General features: G+C 38.8%; 2 protein-coding genes across 2 annotated transcripts in view; one reads left to right on the top strand and one right to left on the bottom strand.

Moving 5' to 3' along the window:
• The first annotated feature begins 233 nt into the window (after window positions 1–233).
• On the top strand, window positions 234–11,116 carry LOC104462328 (AP-3 complex subunit mu-1-like). Its single transcript, XM_010074240.1, is given in 11 exon segments — window positions 234–295; window positions 297–498; window positions 1,225–1,396; window positions 3,653–3,790; window positions 5,777–5,833; window positions 5,836–5,858; window positions 6,207–6,340; window positions 7,017–7,224; window positions 8,579–8,723; window positions 10,019–11,003; window positions 11,053–11,116. Coding segments are annotated over 10 exon segments (1,242 nt in total). The 3' UTR covers window positions 10,120–11,003; window positions 11,053–11,116.
• A 4,030-nt stretch (window positions 11,117–15,146) lies between these two features.
• The window catches only part of VCL (vinculin), a gene marked incomplete at its 5' end in the record, with an annotated part of 38,420 nt that continues 35,046 nt past the window's right edge, over window positions 15,147–18,520 (bottom strand). The window contains 3 exons of the mRNA XM_010074251.1: window positions 15,147–15,868; window positions 16,613–16,717; window positions 17,312–17,515. Of these exons, the coding sequence (XP_010072553.1) occupies window positions 15,722–15,868; window positions 16,613–16,717; window positions 17,312–17,515 (456 nt within the window). The remainder of the gene's footprint in view (window positions 15,869–16,612; window positions 16,718–17,311; window positions 17,516–18,520) is intronic.

The following is an 18,520-nucleotide window of genomic DNA, read 5'->3' on the forward strand; positions in this document are numbered from 1 at the left end:
GGGATATATGTTAGCGAATTAATCCACTGTGAAATATTTAGTGGTGGAACATGCCTGTAAATAAAAAAAAGGCAGTTGAAGGAAAAGCAGCAAAGCAGATCTTTTTCTTAAATTCACAATGCATGTTAATAAAAAATAACTGTGTTAAGAAAGGGAATCTGGGAGAAGAAATAACGTAAATTCTCATAGCCTTTTGTTTATTTTAACTTCTTTGAATGTGTTTCCAACAGAAAATGATCCACAGCCTGTTTCTTATAAACTGTTCTGGTGATATATTCTTGGAGAAGCACTGGAAAAAAACAATCTGTGTGTGATTATTTCTTTGAAGCTCAGGAGAAAGCAGTTGATGTTGAGAATGTGCCTCCTGTCATCTCAACACCACATCACTACCTCATCAGCATCTATCGGGATAAAATCTTCTTTGTGTCTGTCATACAGACAGAAGTGCCACCACTCTTTGTAATTGAATTTTTACACCGAGTAGCAGATACTTTCCAGGTCTGTCACCATTAAATAATTTAACAATTGAAATAATTCTAAGGGAATTTTTGTATGAACTTCTTTTAAAGCAAGGTAATAAACCTTCCTGTCAGTGACTTTCCCCTTTACAATTTTTCAGTCAAGCACTGGTTAATAGAGTACTAAGTAAAAGAAGGTATATTTTGTGTATTCATTTCATTTATAGATACATGTGCACATGCACTAAACCTCAAATCCCACTTTGTAAATGCTCTTTTTTCTTTACGCTTTTGTACTGTTCATGTTATATAGATGAACAAGAAGGAGCATGCAGTCATGAAGCACTCTGTAGGAAGGAAAGAGATGCGAAGTGTGAGTCAGTTTTTGACCTATTTCGCAGATACTATAAATGAAGGAACCTCTGTGAATATTGGGCATGGCCAAAAGATAGTATCCTTCTTTTACAAGTGTCTTCTAACAGAAGATGTGTTAATGTTCACAAATAGGAGAACCTTTGGGACATATATACTCGTAAACCAGATTACATTAATTTCACTCTTCATGCTGTCTTTATTTCTAATTAGATGATAAATGTAACCTTAACATATGATACAGTCAGACTCTAGAAGTAGCTAGTCAGTTTAGGCACTAAAATTCCTGTATATATTGGAGTGTTTCTGTAAGCAAAAGAAAACAAAGAAACTTTTACCAAGCATTTTTAACAGGAATAAAAATCCTCTCCTTTGTAATCTCCGATTTGTTTAGGATTACTTCGGCGAATGTTCTGAGACTGCAATTAAGGACAATGTAGTTATTGTGTACGAACTTCTAGAAGAAATGTTAGACAATGGCTTTCCACTGGCAACAGAATCTAACATATTGAAGGAGCTGATTAAGCCTCCCACAATTTTGCGTTCCGTTGTCAACTCCATCACAGGTATGAAAATAAATTTCAGTGGTGACTGGCTGCTTAAAAACAAAGGCCCATCATGCTTTGTAGCTAAAAAATAATATTATATTGGTGTGAATCTGTAAGCTCAGGTCACTGTCTTGCTGCTTGTCACAATTAAGAGTTGAATAAAAGCAACTTCCTCCTCCTGCAGTTTATGCCTGGCCACTTTGATATCCCCAGTGGCACTGTCTGCTCTAGCCACAGCTGCTGAAGTCCCTCAGGAATAGCAGTTCCCAGCACAGACTGGGGACAGGTGCTATGGGATTGGTACAGAGCTAACCCCAAGCCTTGAATAACTAAGAGGCATTGGAGAAGGTTATGCATTTTTTTAAGAAATCATGATGTAAAGGTATAATAACGGATATCTAATGAATGTTTGCTGGCTGGGAACAGATAGCAGGAAGGAAAGTAAATAGCCTGTCCTCGGGCTCCTTCCTGCCTCCACCACTATCAGCATCTATCAAGTTTGGAACTGGTTTTAGGCTGTTATAAATGGGTGTGTCACACACTGACAGAGCCAAATGTCTGTCAGCTGGGCTGCTGGAATCTGCTTGTCTGGCAAGCTGTTCAAGGGAGGTATGCCATGAGGTGTCACATGGGGTCAGAGATCTGTGAGATGTTCGCCTGTACGTTGTTTTAGAGAAGGGTAATAGGTGGGCTGCAGGGCCACACAGAGGCAGTGCTCAGAGAAGCTGGTCTTTGGGGTAGCACATCTTTGAGTATAAAGCTCATCAGTTTTGATTTCCGGGGTTTCAGTTTTGGTTGGTTTTTTTTTTTAGTTGGTTTTGAGCAGTAGTAGTTATAGTTACGAAAAATATCTGTGGCCTTAATGGACTATATGCACCACTGTAGGGGGAATTAAGACTCCTGAAGCCAAGAGCTGCAGCATCAAATCCTCTTGTTTTACCTAAAGCCTTATTAGAATTCCCTAGGAGCTGAAGTGCCTATCCAGAGCGGCCTGCGTCTTGTCACTATCAACAGCTCAGCCCTGAGCAGGTAGGAAACAGCATCCTGAAAGTCCTGCTGACCTGGCCTGGCAGCCCAGCGTGCGTCACCTGTGCAGCACTGCTGCAACCAGCAGGGCTACTGAGGGACACTGACACAGGATCTACTCTCCTTCAGAGATGCAGTGGGAGTGAGGAAATTGTTGCAACTCCTCCCCCTTGTGTTAAAGCACCAGGGCAGGCTTTAGGAAGGGTGGTTTTTGTGTTAGTTATTTTACTATCTCAAAAGAATGAAAACTTCTGTTTTCTGCTTACTAGGAGAGGACTTACCTAGTACATAAGATGTAGAAATGGTAACCAGTGACTGCCAGCCTCTCAGTGAAGCTGTCTCACACGGCCGGACACACATTTGTTGTGCTAAAGAGCACAAGCAAGCATGAGCTGTGGCCCTGTCCTTCTAGCAGAGGGAGTTGTTTACACTATACTGAAATTCCAAGATCAGTCACCTAAGCAGCAGAAATTATAATATTTCTCCCCCCCCCCCCTTTTGAAAGAATTGTCAGTTTGCTTTGTAGATAGGTATCTCAGGAAGCCCTTTTCTCACACCAGGTGGTATTAAGAGCCAGGAGCCGAGGGTGAACAGTAAGGCAGGCAGAGGCTGTGGCATTACTGTTAAGGAGCACAGAAGTTGAGCCAACAGGTCAGGATCAGACGATAACAGGGTCATCTACAGCTTAGTGATTGCCAGGCAGATCCATCATGATGAGACAGGTCAAGCCAAAAAGTCATCTGGGCCAGGGTGTGGATCAATTACATGGTCATGTGTAGATGTGTCTGTCATATTGCTGCAGGGTAGCTCAGATGGGTACCAAGGGTAAGAACCTCAGCCTAACAACAGCTCCCAAGCAAAGGGTGTGGGAGCCCTCCCTAAGGCTTCTTCCAGGTCTTTCCTCAACACAACTCTTATCAGTAAATCAGCCCTGAAATCAGCCAGCTAAAACTGTTAGGATAATGGGGGAGCATGCTCTGGGCCCTCACAAGGAACTGTAGTGTCTTGAATTTTAATGATGAAATCCTAAATGATCTAGCCCCACACTTACTCCCACTCAGACCTCCTGGTGACTTGAGCCTTGTCCATAGTCTGAAAACCATAAATCTGAACACATCCTTAAAGTGCATTTTTGTCACCTAATGAATTAAATTTTAGCAGTTCTTGAGGGCAAATTTCTTAATTTTGTCAGTTGACACATTCCTCTTGTAATTAATTACTGATTCAGAGTTCCTTTTCATTTTTAAGGCAGTAGTAATGTGGGTGACACACTTCCTACCGGACAGTTGTCCAACATTCCTTGGCGCAGAGCAGGGGTAAAATACACAAACAACGAAGCCTATTTTGATGTTGTTGAAGAAATTGATGCAATTATAGACAAATCAGGTAAGATGCCTTGCAAACTCATTTTTGTTTGTTGAATGTATTTACATTTAGCCACTGATGTTTAGAGAGAGTAAGGTCCAACCACATTTTTGCAGGTATGTTTTATGTATGTAAATCTGTATCTTAAATGGAAATATACAACTTAAAATTCATGCCCAAATGTATTTCTTCATCGTAAAATAGCAGTATACTCTAGGCTGCTTCAAGAATATCCACAAGAAATATTCTGTACTTGCATGTTCTTTTTCTATATTGATTATCTCTTAAGAGATATAAATGGAAAAAAATACTTGAAGTTTTAAATGTGGTTAGAAATTTATCTTAATTGTTCCTGACAACAATTTTCTGTAGTCCTTGTAAGCCCTCAAATGAGCAAGACAAAAGCTTTCATTCACTTTCTTCTGGTAGCAAGACAAAACTTGGTGCAAAATAGCTGGACAATATTGTTTTCCTTATATATAAGCTGGAGCCAGATCTTACAAAGCGTAATAATACTCCTTTTCTGTAAATGAAAAATTATATCTTCAAATACAAAAATCTTTAATCAGAGATTTAACCCTGAGGATGAATCTGATAACTGTTTTGTAAGTGTTGCCAGTGCCAAGAAGTTGAAAAAACTGATCCAAAAAGAAAACTGCTATGCTGTGGACAGGAGCCTGCTGTTTTATTCATTTTGGGGCCATCAGTTACTAAAGCTGAAGACTGCATGACACCCTTTTGCGGTGGCATGGGGCAGGGTGCAAATCTTTGATTTCTTCATTCTGTGCTGCTTTTGTAGCAGTAGTCAGTGTTGGTTTGGTTCCATACACAAATTTGACAAACACTTTGGCCACCATTCACCTGGACAGTCGTAAATAGCTATTGTACAGCTCTTATTCTTGCCGTCTTGAAACTAGAAGAAGGTGGCAGTCACAGTCAGAACACCCTGACGGCTGTGTTACTCTCCTAGCTTAACAGGATGCCCAAGAGTTGTCTGAGTGCTTAGTATGAGGAGTTATAATCAAGACCATGTTTGTACTTCTGTATTATTTCAAGCCTAATCAGTTTCCACTGAGTGTTTAAATTTCCTACTGAGGATCCACTGCAGTAGTCATAGCTACTTTTTTCTGCTCTGATCCCTTGGGGACTAGCCATGCAATAAACTTTCTTCCTAACCTTCACTACAGTTAAGAAGCAGGTAACATCCCTATTCTAGGGGAACAATCTTGTCTTGTTTCATAGGGATATGGGTAACTGCTTTCTGAAATAGGATCCCTTCTTTTCAGGAAAAGTATTAACGTACAGTTTCTCCTTCCCCTTGACTAGATCACCAATAGTTTCTACGTATCTTCTAAAATAACCTTTGTCTGTAGGGCTAATTAGTCCAGAGTCCTCCTCATGCCCTTCTGTCCTTTTAGGGCTTTTAAGGAAATGAGACTTTCCTGGGTAAGATGCTTGGTATTCTTGCTTTGGGTTTTGGGGGTTTTTTTGATATAGATTTATTTAACATCAAGATGAATACGTAATCCTACTGTTAAATAAGCCATGCTTATGAAAGCCAGGGTTATCTGGAGCTTTATAGCACGAATATACTGAGTTTTGATATTGACTGTTTTGATGTGCTTCAGCTTCCCTGCACCACTGCACAAATTGTTAGTTTTCTAGAGACAGTGGACAGGGATGAAAGAAAAGATTCAGAGCTTGCATATTCTGTAATCCTTATTTGCTCATTGCTGGCAACCAATTCAAGCACATCCAGTATGAGTCCTGTGTAACAGCTGGCAAAAGTATAAATAGCTGATTTGGGACAAGCTGTTTTCTCTGGCTTACGTATTTTAGCAAGCTGCCCAGGCCACAGGTAACTGGACTGACCTTTCCTATCTGTGCTTGGCATGTCCTTGAGTGTTGTGCAAATGTCATCTGTGCCCTCTAGCTGCACTTCACAACATTTGTTACACCCTTGATAATAATATAAAGTGTCTTTTTTTATTTCCCCCGCCTCTGCAGGTTCCACAGTCTTTGCAGAAATCCAAGGTGTTATCGATTCGTGTATTAAGCTCTCAGGAATAATCTTTCTCTTTCTTTTATGGTAAATTTAGCATATATTTGGGAATTTTAAGTGCTCAGGATTTATTTTCCTTAATGATCAAAGTTAAACAATTTTAAGAGTGCAATCACTGCTTCATCTGTTACAAGTTTTGCATTGTGTTGTAGAAGTTGCTACATTGCTCAGTAGTTGGAATGGCTTTTGTCTGTACATAAAAATACACTCCCAGGAACTGCTGTACCAGGTCAAACTGGAAATCCATGTAGCTCAGTAGTGTGTCTCAGATAACAGCTAGGAGTCTAAGAAATCAGAATTGTGTAGAGTTCAGTAGCTAGTTGGAACTGCTGATACTTGATGAGATTTCACTTACCACTTTGCCACTCTTCACAGAACCCACGGCTGCTGGATGATGTCAGCTTCCATCCATGTATTCGGTTCAAACGCTGGGAGTCTGAGCGAGTCCTTTCGTTTATTCCTCCCGATGGGAATTTCAGATTGATCTCCTACCGTGTCAGTTCACAGAAGTATGTTTCCATTTAGATATGCCAGTTCTTTGGTTATACCATCTACCACTTTCCGAATAATTGCAGGTTTCTCCTTGTTATGGGGGAAAATTTGCATTGTTGCTAAAAAACACGTTCTCAGGTTTAGTCTCATCTGTTGCTCTGTCCCCACTACAAGAAGAAAACAGTCTTTCAGTGAGCTGCTGATACTCAGCAATCATTTTTCAGTGGGATAAACCACACATGACAGAAATACAGGGCTATTTATTCCTATAAACATAGTTGCTGCTAGGTGCTTTGTGGCTAAGTCTCTGCAAACATAGAGGACACTGAGCTTCATAAAAAGAATAAAGGAAAAAAGACTAAACTGCAGATATTTGCAAATTAAGGCTGATTTGACTAGTGGCTATTCTGAGAATTGGCTCTGTGGAATTACTTTAGAAAAATAAACAGATGGACAGAAAGACATTAGGACAAGTGATTTAGAACAAAATCTTTTTTTCCTGTGATTTCTCTGCTAATAAAAATCACTTCAGCAATGATGTTGAAGAGCTGAGTATCACCTTTCACTTTTGAAACACAGAGGTTCTAACTTCAATACCTGCCAGAAACACAAGAACTATTTATGAGAAAGAGTTTTATTTCCTCAAGGAGAGAAGTAACCAGGATGAACTCACCTGCTGTCTTCTCTTTTCAGCTTGGTGGCAATTCCTGTATATGTGAAACACATGATCAGTTTTAAGGAAAATAGTTCTGCAGGAAGATTTGATGTTACTATTGGACCAAAACAGAATATGGGGAAAACAGTAGAAGGAGTTGTGATGACAGTTCACATGCCAAAGGCTGTACTTAATATGAACCTCACTGCTACACAAGGCACCTATATGTTTGACCCAGTTACTAAAGTAAGTCTTAAGTTTTTATTTATTTAAATATCTAAGATTATATTAGATTACATTAGAACAAGTGAAAACTTTTCCTTTGGTGCATGTTTATGAATTAAAATATTCTTTTTAAAATTCACTTTTTCAAGTTTAGGTACACACCAGTTGTGATTTCTGGTTTTATCAGACTCCTTTCCTCTCCCTTGCCCCTTTTCCCCCTGCTCCTTCACCCCTCTAATATTTTTCTTCAGTGGATGCAACAGTATTTTGCTGGTGGCTTCAGCTATGGTATATTTTGCAATCCATGTTGTTTAAAACAGTTATCTGGAGAAAATGCGGTAGACTAGAAAATAGGTAGCCAGAAAAACAGGGAGCAGGAGATGAGAAAAAGAAACCTCTTCCAAAAGATCTGCCTGAAGATATACCGGGAAAAAAAAAACACAAAGGGTTTGAAAAACTCTATCTTTAGAGTCCTGCTTTATTGCCTCTGAGTTGGGGTTTGAGACCTAAATTTCCTAAAGCTCCTGAAGTTTTTTAGTACCCAGGAACCATTCTGCTGAAATGCAGTCTGAGCCAAACCATTCTGCTGGCTCTAACACCCTGCTCTGAGCTTTCTGCTGCCCTTGGAATATCTCAGTCAGCAATTGATTTGAGTTGTAAGTGAAAGCTCTCCAAGTAATATTCTGTTTCAAAAAGAACAGACCTTGATCTTCCAAAAACAAACACCAGCACAACCACTTGAAGTCTCCTTTCCTCTCAGCAGAAGTAAGTTATACTGTGTTTTTATCAGGAGTTGGGATAACTAGATGTATTGTAACTGCAGAAGTTTGTAGTAGGGAGAACTGAAGTTTTTCTACATTAATTAACAATTTTTAGTTTATAATAAGAACAACAACAAAAAAAAAACTTGTGGGTGAGTAAAGGGACAACTTGCTTCCATGTATCTTCTTTAAAGTGTAAGAATCAATGGGAAACAAGTGACCCTAAGTAAAGTTACTCTAGCCTAAACATCTCCGTTTGCCAAGTGCCTTGCTCCTGTCCTCATTTTCGTGTTCAAGTGCCTATGGCCTTTGTGCTGGTTACTCTCCTTGCTTCATGGATCTGGCTGACCCAACTGCCAACAGGAACAATCACCAATACCAAGGTGTATTAAGTGCACAGACCAACTAAGGAATGCTGACAGGGCAAAAGAAATGCTGTGAAATAAAAGACACCATACCTGCAGGAGCCCTAATCATGCCATCTCTGCCAGCCAATGGGATAATTCTCAGGGCTGCTAGGCTACTTTGTGTACCCAGCCTGCAAACTAGAAGCTTGACATGAACTTGACCATATAAGTTGTTTCCTAGAAAGCTATTTTCTCTTTCCTGACAAGGTGTTAACTTGGGATGTTGGAAAAATTACCCCTCAAAAGCTACCAAACCTGAAGGGCATAGTGAACCTGCAGTCTGGAGCCGCCAAGCCAGAGGAGAATCCAAGTTTAAACATCCAGTTTAAGATACAACAGCTTGCAATTTCTGGTGAGTGGGTGGCTGTTATATGAGATCGGTACTGCCAGAATGAGTAGCAGTAGGAAATGAAGTGGGAAACTGCTTATTTTTGAATTGGAGATGCTGACCTGAATGAAGTCAGTTTGGTCCCAGAAGATAAGTCTGGTTGACCCAAACCTGACAGTTACACTTGCTGGAAGGCTCTCTTGCTGGGAATTGTGAATTCCCAATTGTTTTACTCAAGAAAAACTGCAAGAAGCGTACAGAAGAATGGATTTATCTGAGTTGTGCATTAAACATGCACATTTATCCTTTCATTAAAGAGTGATGGATGATGATTTAGCATGCCACTCTTGACTTGCTTTAACCTTATACCACTAAAGCTCTTTCTATTGGTCAGAAAACTCTATTAATTTTAAAGAATGGCCTTCTTACTCTTTCCTTCTGGAGCTGGTTAGTTTTTTCATCTTGAAAACAATCTGCAAGTAAAATCAAAATTAAGTGTATAGGGTAAGCGCAAAAGTAAATTTAAAGCAAACCACGCCTCAGTCTGCAAATACTTAAATCATGTGAGTTGTCCATGTGTAAAATGCTTCTACAAGCAAGCTTTACAGGATTAAGACCCTAACAGAGCAAAGACTTATATTTGGAAAGAAGGAAGATGACCAAAGACAGTACATGAGGATTGGTGACAGAACATGTGGTATGCTTCTAGGTAGGTACCAGGCTATGGTCCTTTTGCTTCCTAGACTACTTTGAGTAAATGACAGGTAGTCCGTGTAAGTAATCCTGCACTTCTCTTAAACTTGTAACCCACTAGTTTAAATCTATCAAAATATAGTGAAATCCAATAGCTGGATGCCAGAAATAATGGACCTGTGAGAAAGCAGGGGACAACCTGAAACTGGTAGGTAATTAATAGCTAACTGGCATTCCTCAATTAATAGCAGAGGGATTGCTGGTCCTTGCAATTATGACTTAATGTGAAAAGAATTCTAAAACGTGTCCTTTGCTTCATCTGCACAATTGGAAACAAGAGCACAGTGTACAGGAACTGTGGAAGATAGACTCATTTGTTCAGTAGTTCATCCCCGGAAGGATCATGTTGGCTTATTGAGTGGAACAGAAAAAAGTTGTTGCTCTACCAGGGCAGCTATGAGTAGGTGACGAGAATGGTCCCTTCTGCTGTTTCAAACTGGATTAACTTGTGAAAGGAAAGAAAAGTCAGGAGTCAGATCTTAACATGCTTCAGGAAAGCAGGACCTTTAAACAGACAGACATGATTTCCAGCATTTTAACTTAGTACTTGTTTTTGTCTTTTTCAGGACTGAAAGTGAATCGATTAGACATGTATGGAGAAAAATACAAGCCTTTTAAAGGTGTCAAATATATTACAAAAGCAGGAAAATTCCAAGTCAGGACATGAGAAGATGCTCTACTTCCAAGAGGAAATTCCCCTTAAAAAAACTTGACTGCTTAGTGACTTATGTTGCTATTAATTAGGTGCCAATTAATTAATAGACACTGATTAGTTTGGGATCAAAGCATTTGTGCACAGCATCTCTTAAACTGAAAGCATAGCTTAGGTTTTCTTAATATGGCTTTAAAATAAGGTACTTTTTTTGTAATACACCTTCACTCTTTTTTTACTGAATTGTTGTGCTGGTGAGTAGTTTGATATAGTTGATCCACAAAATGTCGCAAACACTACACTGCCACTCAGATACCAAAGCCCAGAGGCCAAGCACGTTATGAAGGCTAAACAGGCCACTGGAAAAGTCTTGTGGTGGCACATTTTGCTGCTGTAGCCACCTGCAAAGAAGGTTCAGCTGTTGTCACAGCCAGCTGCAAGCTGGCCTTCCACAAAGCATCACGTAATCCCTTCAGAAACAGCAGCAGTGAGAGAGGCAGGGGTTCCACAAGGGCCTGCGACATAGCAAGTGTCACTCCTGAGAAAGAGCTTCTGATGAAGAAAAAAAAGTAATTTCCTTGTTGTTTACAAGAAATCGCCTTCCTTAAGAAGCATTTGCCTTAATCAGTTTTCATTTCTGCCATCTGCAGCTGAGCTGATAAAAATAACATTCTGCATTAAATCTGGGAGGTGATTGTTTCTTCAGTAATCCACTTTCTTTCCATTCAGTCTCATCATTGCCTTTTTTTTTTTTTTTAAGAATACAGTTGCAGAGAGTAAGGTTATTTTTTATGTGAAGCCTTTGCTTTGATTTAGATGTTCCACTTGTTCAAAGTGGATGCCACCAGATTTGTGCCATGTGTACATTGGAGCGTAGCTTTTTAGATAGCACAATAGAGGTGTCAAGTGTATTTAATGATTGTGTGCTTTTTAGATAGCACAATAGAGGTGTCAAGTGTATTTAATGATTGTGTGCTTTAATGTTATGAAATAAAGGGAACTCTACTGCAAATACATCTTATTTTGTGAAATGTTCGCACTATTTAAACTATTCATGATGCTCTTGGGCAGAAGACATCTGATATACAATTAAACAATGACAATTTACTACATCTTTACTGAACTTGATCACTGTGCAGCTATTTAAAGTTTAGAAATGGCATTTAGGAGGATGGCTGGTAAGCTCCCTTTCATTATTTTTTTTAAATGGAGGACAATTAATGTTTAGATTATGACATTTCAAAGATGCAACAGTGATGGTGCAAAGCTTACTAAACTTTTCCTTGTACACCAACATAAACTTGTTATCTCTGTAAACCAATACATGCTCCACAGCACCCATCATGTTTCAAACCATACATTTGGTCAGTAAATAGTAGGCTGAGAAACCCAAGTTCAGCATTAAGGAAGGGTGGGATACTGAACAATCTGTGTTTCCCTGTTTAGCTCACAAATTGATGAAAAGGTGCCAACTTTGCTTCAGATGAAGAATAGGAACAAAAGTCATTCAGTAGTCAAAATTTCAAATAATGGGACAAAAAAAAATTTATCCAGTCTGAAAAAAGTAGGGGGCAGCCATCCGAACAGTGGCAGCAAGCCAGTAAGTAAAGGAATGAGCATGTACTCTGTTGGTAACTCGGTAACATCACTAGGGTAAACTTGGCCACAGACAACCATTCTGAATTTCTGAAATTACAGTAGATTAGTGTAGATAAAACAGTACTTTTAAGAACCAGCACCCATAAGAAAGCCTTGCATTTGTGTAGACAACAACACTGGATATTAAACACTACCAGCCCTCTAGTTGACCTTTTTCAATTGTAGAAACATCCATGAATTCATTAGAGTTCTGCTCTGTGTTTCGGCAAATGGCATCCTTCAGTTCCGGTAATTTTACTGTAAGTCTTGCCTTCAGACATAACTGATAACACTCCAAGCTTAAGTCTGAGTAACTAGAGTTGCTCTCTGCATTAGCAGCCTGGAAATGTTGCAAGATCTCCTTTCAGTACTGAGACCATTACTGATACAGAACATAGCGTAACATCACAACTCACTAGCCTTAACACCATCACTTCCCTTCAATGTTACACAAGCAGCCTTGCCAGCCTTCTGTAACTCGGGCACAAGGCTGCAGTCTCTGGAAAAGCTGTGATCCACACTTCACAACAACACCACCAGAAGTCACTGTCAACAAGAACTGTACTCACCTGGTAGGAAACCAGTCTGAGCTTGAAGATGGTTTTAATCAGAAAAATGGTGTTTGTTGTGTGAGGCTTATATCTTTTTCTGTAGGCACGCTGGCTCCCGCCATTTCTCCAAACACAGGAAACAACTGCAGAATCTGCAGAAGAGGGGACTGTTTTCATGTTCTCACTGTTTTAAAAAAAATAAATTGTACCAGCACCAGTATGAATCGTATAGCTTAAGAAATCAGAGGATGTTCCTGAGGAATTAGTACTGCCAACTTTTGATCTGCCTTTCTCTAGATGTCCAGTTCTGGGAGTGCTGACAAAGATGATTGTCTCTCAGGTTCTCATCCTCTCTCAGATGCGAAGAGCTGTGTAAACAGTATGAAGTCTGGATTTTACCTATTATTACTAAATCCCAGATGCCTTCCAGCACCATGGGACTATGTTCAGTCCTACAGCACCAATAAATGTTGATTCCACAAAGTCAGAACATCATGTGTGCTGGTAAAAATTTTTTAGCAAGAAAAAGTGTTTGTAAGAGGTTCTTACTGTGAAGCAGTAAAAGAAACAGGACAGTAATTCCATGCTTATCACCCTTACGTTGAATTTGTGAAGTAAAATTCAGGTTAATGAGGTGTTGGCCAGAGTAGCAGTTCTTCCCTTATTGACAGGATCAGGCAAATCCCATTTCAAGTTTTCAGAACCTTGTTCAATGCTACTACAATGGATGACCATCAGGCCTCTGAAAAAACTCCCATTTTGTCCCGCTGGAACACAGCTTCCAATAAGTTCTTTGATTACTAGTTTTACAGGCACAAGAGACAGAAACAACCTGTTTTAACCTTCTCCTGTTTGAGGAACTTCACACTTTTTCTGTTCAGAACATGTAGAAACAACTGTTCTTTTGCTTGAGTATTTCTGCTGCTTTAGCTTTTTGCTCTTGTTTTGGTGTTACCCACTGCTCGGTTTTTATTAATACTCACAAGCTGACATTTGTACAAATGCATTTTTATTGTTTTAACAGAACCAGAGAAAGGTTGAAAACATTAGACTATACAATACGTTTTGGTTTATAAACAAAGTTTTATAGTGGTAAAACATTTCTAAGTGACATTCATGGTCTTTTTCAAATTTTTGCTGCATTTCGGGTCTGAAGACCAATAGTGTTCAAAAAGCAGTAACTTCATAAGGTAGACAAGTATCTTAGCTTCTACAAAACAGTTCAAGAACTTACAGCAAACGTTCTGGAAGAATATCAAAGGCAACCATGATTCATAATTTTCCTGCAAACATTCCTCAATAAACAAAAAGTGATCTTTGGCATGAACAATTATGTATTAAAGGCATTAGTAATATTGCATTAATATCAGTCAACCAACTAAACAGTGATGCTAAAAAAATATCTCACAGATAAGCCTGAACTGGGGGGTGGGGGGCAGGAAATGTGAGGAGCATTGAAAAGTAATACAGGAAGACTATTTAGAAAATCGCTTAAAAATAACCCCTACCTATTCAGTGTTATTTACTATTAAATAGATATTACTACATTACAATTATGTTAAAGATCTGGTATAAACCAACCAAATGCAAGACATTAAGGCTCTGGCACCCCTTTCTCCTCCTTCCTGTTGCAGGTAACTGCAGGAAGAGAATACTAAGGAAAGATCTCAAGTACCATGTATTTCATAATACCCAGACACAAGGAGTGAATTAAAGACAAACACATGGTTTGTCTTGCTAAGGTCGGTTTGAGGCAGATGTATCATAATCGGTTTAACTTCCCTTTTCAGATAACAGTGCAATGAGGGGGGGAAGGGGGAAAAGTCCAACTGCAGAGTAACTGTTGCAGACAGGTAAAGGACAGCTGACTATATTGTGTGTCTCTTCGAGCTGTTAAGACTGAGGAGTTTTTCCACAAGGACACTTCTATTAAAGGTGGTTTGATCATGCAACAATTTTCAGCAAATTAAGAGGGCACCATGAAGTCAGTGCTGACCTGGGCACAAGTCTGCAAGTGTTCCTTGAAAATGAACAGAGACTGATTCTAAAACAATAATTCTCCTTTCTGTCAAATGCCAAAAGAGACTATGGAACAATTAAATATGTGTGCGTGTGTGTATATATATATAAATGTATATATATATGAAGGCATGTTCAATTATGGAAGGATAAAAGCATCCCAAGTCTATTTTAGTAATAGAGTGAGAGGATTTTGTGGGTTTTTGTAGTTGTGGTTTTGCCTTTTTTTTTTTTTAAAGATACAGTAGCACTTTGTTCAATTCATTATTACTAGAACTTGAAAAAAGATTTTGAGCCTTGAAACTCCAAATGTCAAAAAGAGTTACAGAATCCTACTGTGTTTAGCATTAGGAACCACAGTTTGCTGGTAGCCATCAGACTACCTAAAAAGGGTTTCATGTCCCTGGAGTGCTTGGGTTTCAAAAAGCTTATGCATTGTTTAAACAAGGGTAGTAAGGCAAAAGGTCTTTTTAAATTTAATATCTTTATCATTTAATTTCCATCTTGAAGGGCAGGAATAACATTAGATAGAGGGAAGAGGAAAAAAGAGTAATTGCATGTGCTCATTTGGTTTTCAAAAGGGAAGAGCCAGCATGTGGCATTTTCTGTTCCTGGACATGCAGCTAGCTTATAAGAACCAGGATTTTTCAGCTCAAAACATTACTGAATTGAGCAAGAAGGAAAGAGTTCCAGGATTTAAGGTCTCCAGCCATAAGGCTCAAGCTGTCAACAGTGCACCACTAACATCCACTGTAAAGCATTTCAATACAGCCTAAGAGTTCTGGAATGCCAACCCACAGGGTGACAAAGACGGCTCCAGTTCTACTGTTACCAGGCAAAAATCAAAAGTAAAAAATTATAATTTTGGACATGGAATTTTGATTCTCAGTTTACAACTCTTCTGCTGCCCCCCTCCCCTAATTAAAAACTCCACACCTTCCATCATTCTGCATGGTTTAAGAACAGCTAGCTAAAATCCTGTTGAAAAGTTGAAAGTTTCTGTATCAATGATTGTCCCTAAAAAACTGGCAAGTAACCCATAGTGTCCTAGACTCTCAACACAAGCTTAAAGTGAGGTCCATGTTTTATATCATCACATGGAAACTACTGGAATATACAGTGCATAAATGAAATGTGCTTCTGGAATTATAGAATTAATGAAGAGAATCTTCAAAAAAAAAAAGGATAAGAACAGTCTACTGTTGGAAGCAATTTTGAGGTGTTTGATATCAAATGCATTCCCAAGCATTTGTAATGCATTCTCTTATAATTCATACCCTTAGAATGGGGCATTAGCATAAGCAAATCTTAAGCTCATGTACACAGCACCTTTCGCTGTTAATATATCTCTTCTGTTTCCAAAAAAAGGCATTTCATGTTATAGAAAACAATACTTATGTGGCAAGTGTTTACTGATACCATGGGGTCTTTCTGACCCAGCGAAGAGTGAATCCAGCATCTGTTCTTATCTTAATGGATGCTGCTTCAGCTTCTCTCACAGTTTCCTTCACAGACTGCATGAGATTCTGGGCATTATGAACCAACATCTCAGTTGCCTGTCAAGAAAACAAAAGATTTTCAAAGTATTACTACATGTAATTACTACATGTAATACGTAACAACTACATGTTCAGGACAGCAGCACGGAAACCCATTATGCATGAGGACTTCCAGTGCAAGCATTAAGGCAGTCGACTGCCAACAACCACGAAAAAGTAAATGAAACAACTAGTCCCTGGAACTAGCAAGTGTTATCCTGACTCACAACAGGATCTTCCTATTTCTCACTGTGTATTTGTGCAAAATCTGAATAAAAGCTTAGCGTCTCAAAGTAGAATAATCTCTCTCAGAAGCCAAAACTGAAGGATTTCAACTGAAAACGTGCATTTGGAAGCTAACAACTGCAAGACAAGTACTAAAGATGTCGTTGGAGAATAAATATTTTCACTACGATCCACCAGAGGGTGCTACTAGTCCGCCAATGTCAAAGCTGCTGTATTTGTAGACACAAGTTCTTTCGTTCACTCACTTTCTACTGTTAAACCAAGGGGATTAAGTTGTTCATATAAAAATTTGAACCAGAGTAGCTTTTTGGTTTGGGAAGGATTGATGTTCTTTTATTAACCTGTAGCTTTTGAGGCAGAAACCAAAGTGCTGTACTAAAATTATCTTCACTGAACAGCTCAGATAAGCTTCCAAGCATTGAGTTCCCAGAATACATCTGATATTACATGTTGTATATTTTTCCCCATAGGACTGATCAACAATTCCACACTACCATCAATTTCTACATGTCTCACCTGTTCCGATTCTTCATCGCTGATATTAGTTCTGCCCAGCATGGTAGCTTTGACAGTGGAAAGAATTTTGAGTTGTGTACTGATGGTTGGGATTCGCTCACAGACCTAAGGAATGGGGATAAAAACACTCCACATTGAAAACTGACCCAATACCTTATCTATTATTTTTTTCAGAAAAAATATTTGATTTTGTTTTACTATTAGATAAGGAATAAGCATAGAAGGGATCGTATAACCTTGAATCTTATTTTACTTGCTTTGGGAATTTTTGGGATTGAGCCAACATTTCTCCTTTCCTCCAGATACTCCTCAAGGGTCTGCTTGGTCAGGAATGGTCTAATGTATATTTGTCTGAGACTGAAAACTAAGGAGTGTTATATTTCTGCTACTATTCTTTGATACAAAGGAACAAGTAGATGAAATACAAAGCAATGGAGGCTTAGGACTGACCAGCGTTTGTAAAACAGTATTTTTCAAAAGCTCTTTGGACACTAGCATCTTTCACTCACCTGTAAACAAATCCTGACTTTACAGAATATATATATGACCACGGGATCTAAAAACAAACAGAACTTGACAAAACTTTATGCGCCAAGGAAACATACACATTATTTACTGCTACAACTCCTGTGCTCACTCACACTAAGGCAGGAACAGAGAAAAAAAAATATCTGAGGCATTTACAAGTTAAGTCATTACCTGCAAGAGGTTTGTTCTAATGCGCTTGTCAGTGCACTGCTTTGCTACCTCTTTGGCCAATCGAGTGACTTCATCTGATGCCTTAGCAATATCCTTTGCACACTGAATAAGGGCACGCTTGTTTCCGCTACCTCCTCTCACCAGGCGCGACATCTCTGCCATTAGCAGCGCCATTCGTTTAGCAGCAGCAATGATGTCATTACCCTGAAGAGAACAACCTGAGTTAGTGTTCATGCCAAGACAGAAGCGTCACAGAAGTCATGACTGAACAGCAGTCTGCATTTTGGTAGCAACCCTTTCAAGAAGTTAAGGATGAAAGAACCATTTGTGAACACAGAAGAGGTTCCTTCAAGGAACAGGGAAGGTCTGTACTAATTATATGTTTCTGACATTTTTCTTCCTAACACTCAGGAAAAAAGTTTGCTTCAAAACTGGAAAAGAAGTGGTAAAGGAAAGTGTTAGTCTGTCCATGAAACGAGAGTTACTGCTCTGCTGGCTAGGTTTCAAGATAAAGCATGTTATTAACATTTGAAATTCCAGATTTAAAAATAAGGTTTTTAAAAAAAATTTTTTTAAGCGTGCTAAATAGCTTGTTAAACCAAATAGCACTAATTGAGTTAAATAGTGTAGTCATAACAGTTGAGCATAAAATTTTCAGTGGCATCTGAAACTGAAGTTGTTAAAGCATCACCTATGCTGCTATAACGCTAAAAGGATAAATGGAAGAGAATCTGTGACATACAAAACTTTTGTCACTGGTAATGTGGAAGTGAGATGCAACTATTACCTTTTTTTCTTTAAGGTATGCCTTGAAAATAAATCTTCCTTTCTGACAAAATCTCTCCCCTTAAAATAAAAGCTTCCAGGAGAGAATTTGATAGTTCAAGAGATAATCTAGTGATATTTCTTACATTTAAATCTAGATTTCTTGTATTAACTACATCAAAATTACAGTCACAAAAATACTTCTGAAAGATATTTGGAACATGTGAATTAAGTATGACCAAGGCAAAACCATTTCTTATACACTGTTCCAGAGAGAAACCTAGTGCAAGAAAATGTAGACCTAGATGATCCATCGTTAGTAGTCCGTTAATATATTTAGATTCACCTTTGTAGAAAGTTGTTAGACACAAGTGAACTACTTGGTGCCATGAAGCATTCCTATTGCGTGGATGAAATACTAGCAGAGTGAGTTTAAGTGTTAGC

The sequence above is a fragment of the Pterocles gutturalis genome, unplaced genomic scaffold, assembly GCF_000699245.1.
Source record: "Pterocles gutturalis isolate BGI_N339 unplaced genomic scaffold, ASM69924v1 scaffold30271, whole genome shotgun sequence".
Classification (NCBI taxonomy): Eukaryota; Metazoa; Chordata; class Aves; order Pterocliformes; family Pteroclidae; genus Pterocles; species Pterocles gutturalis.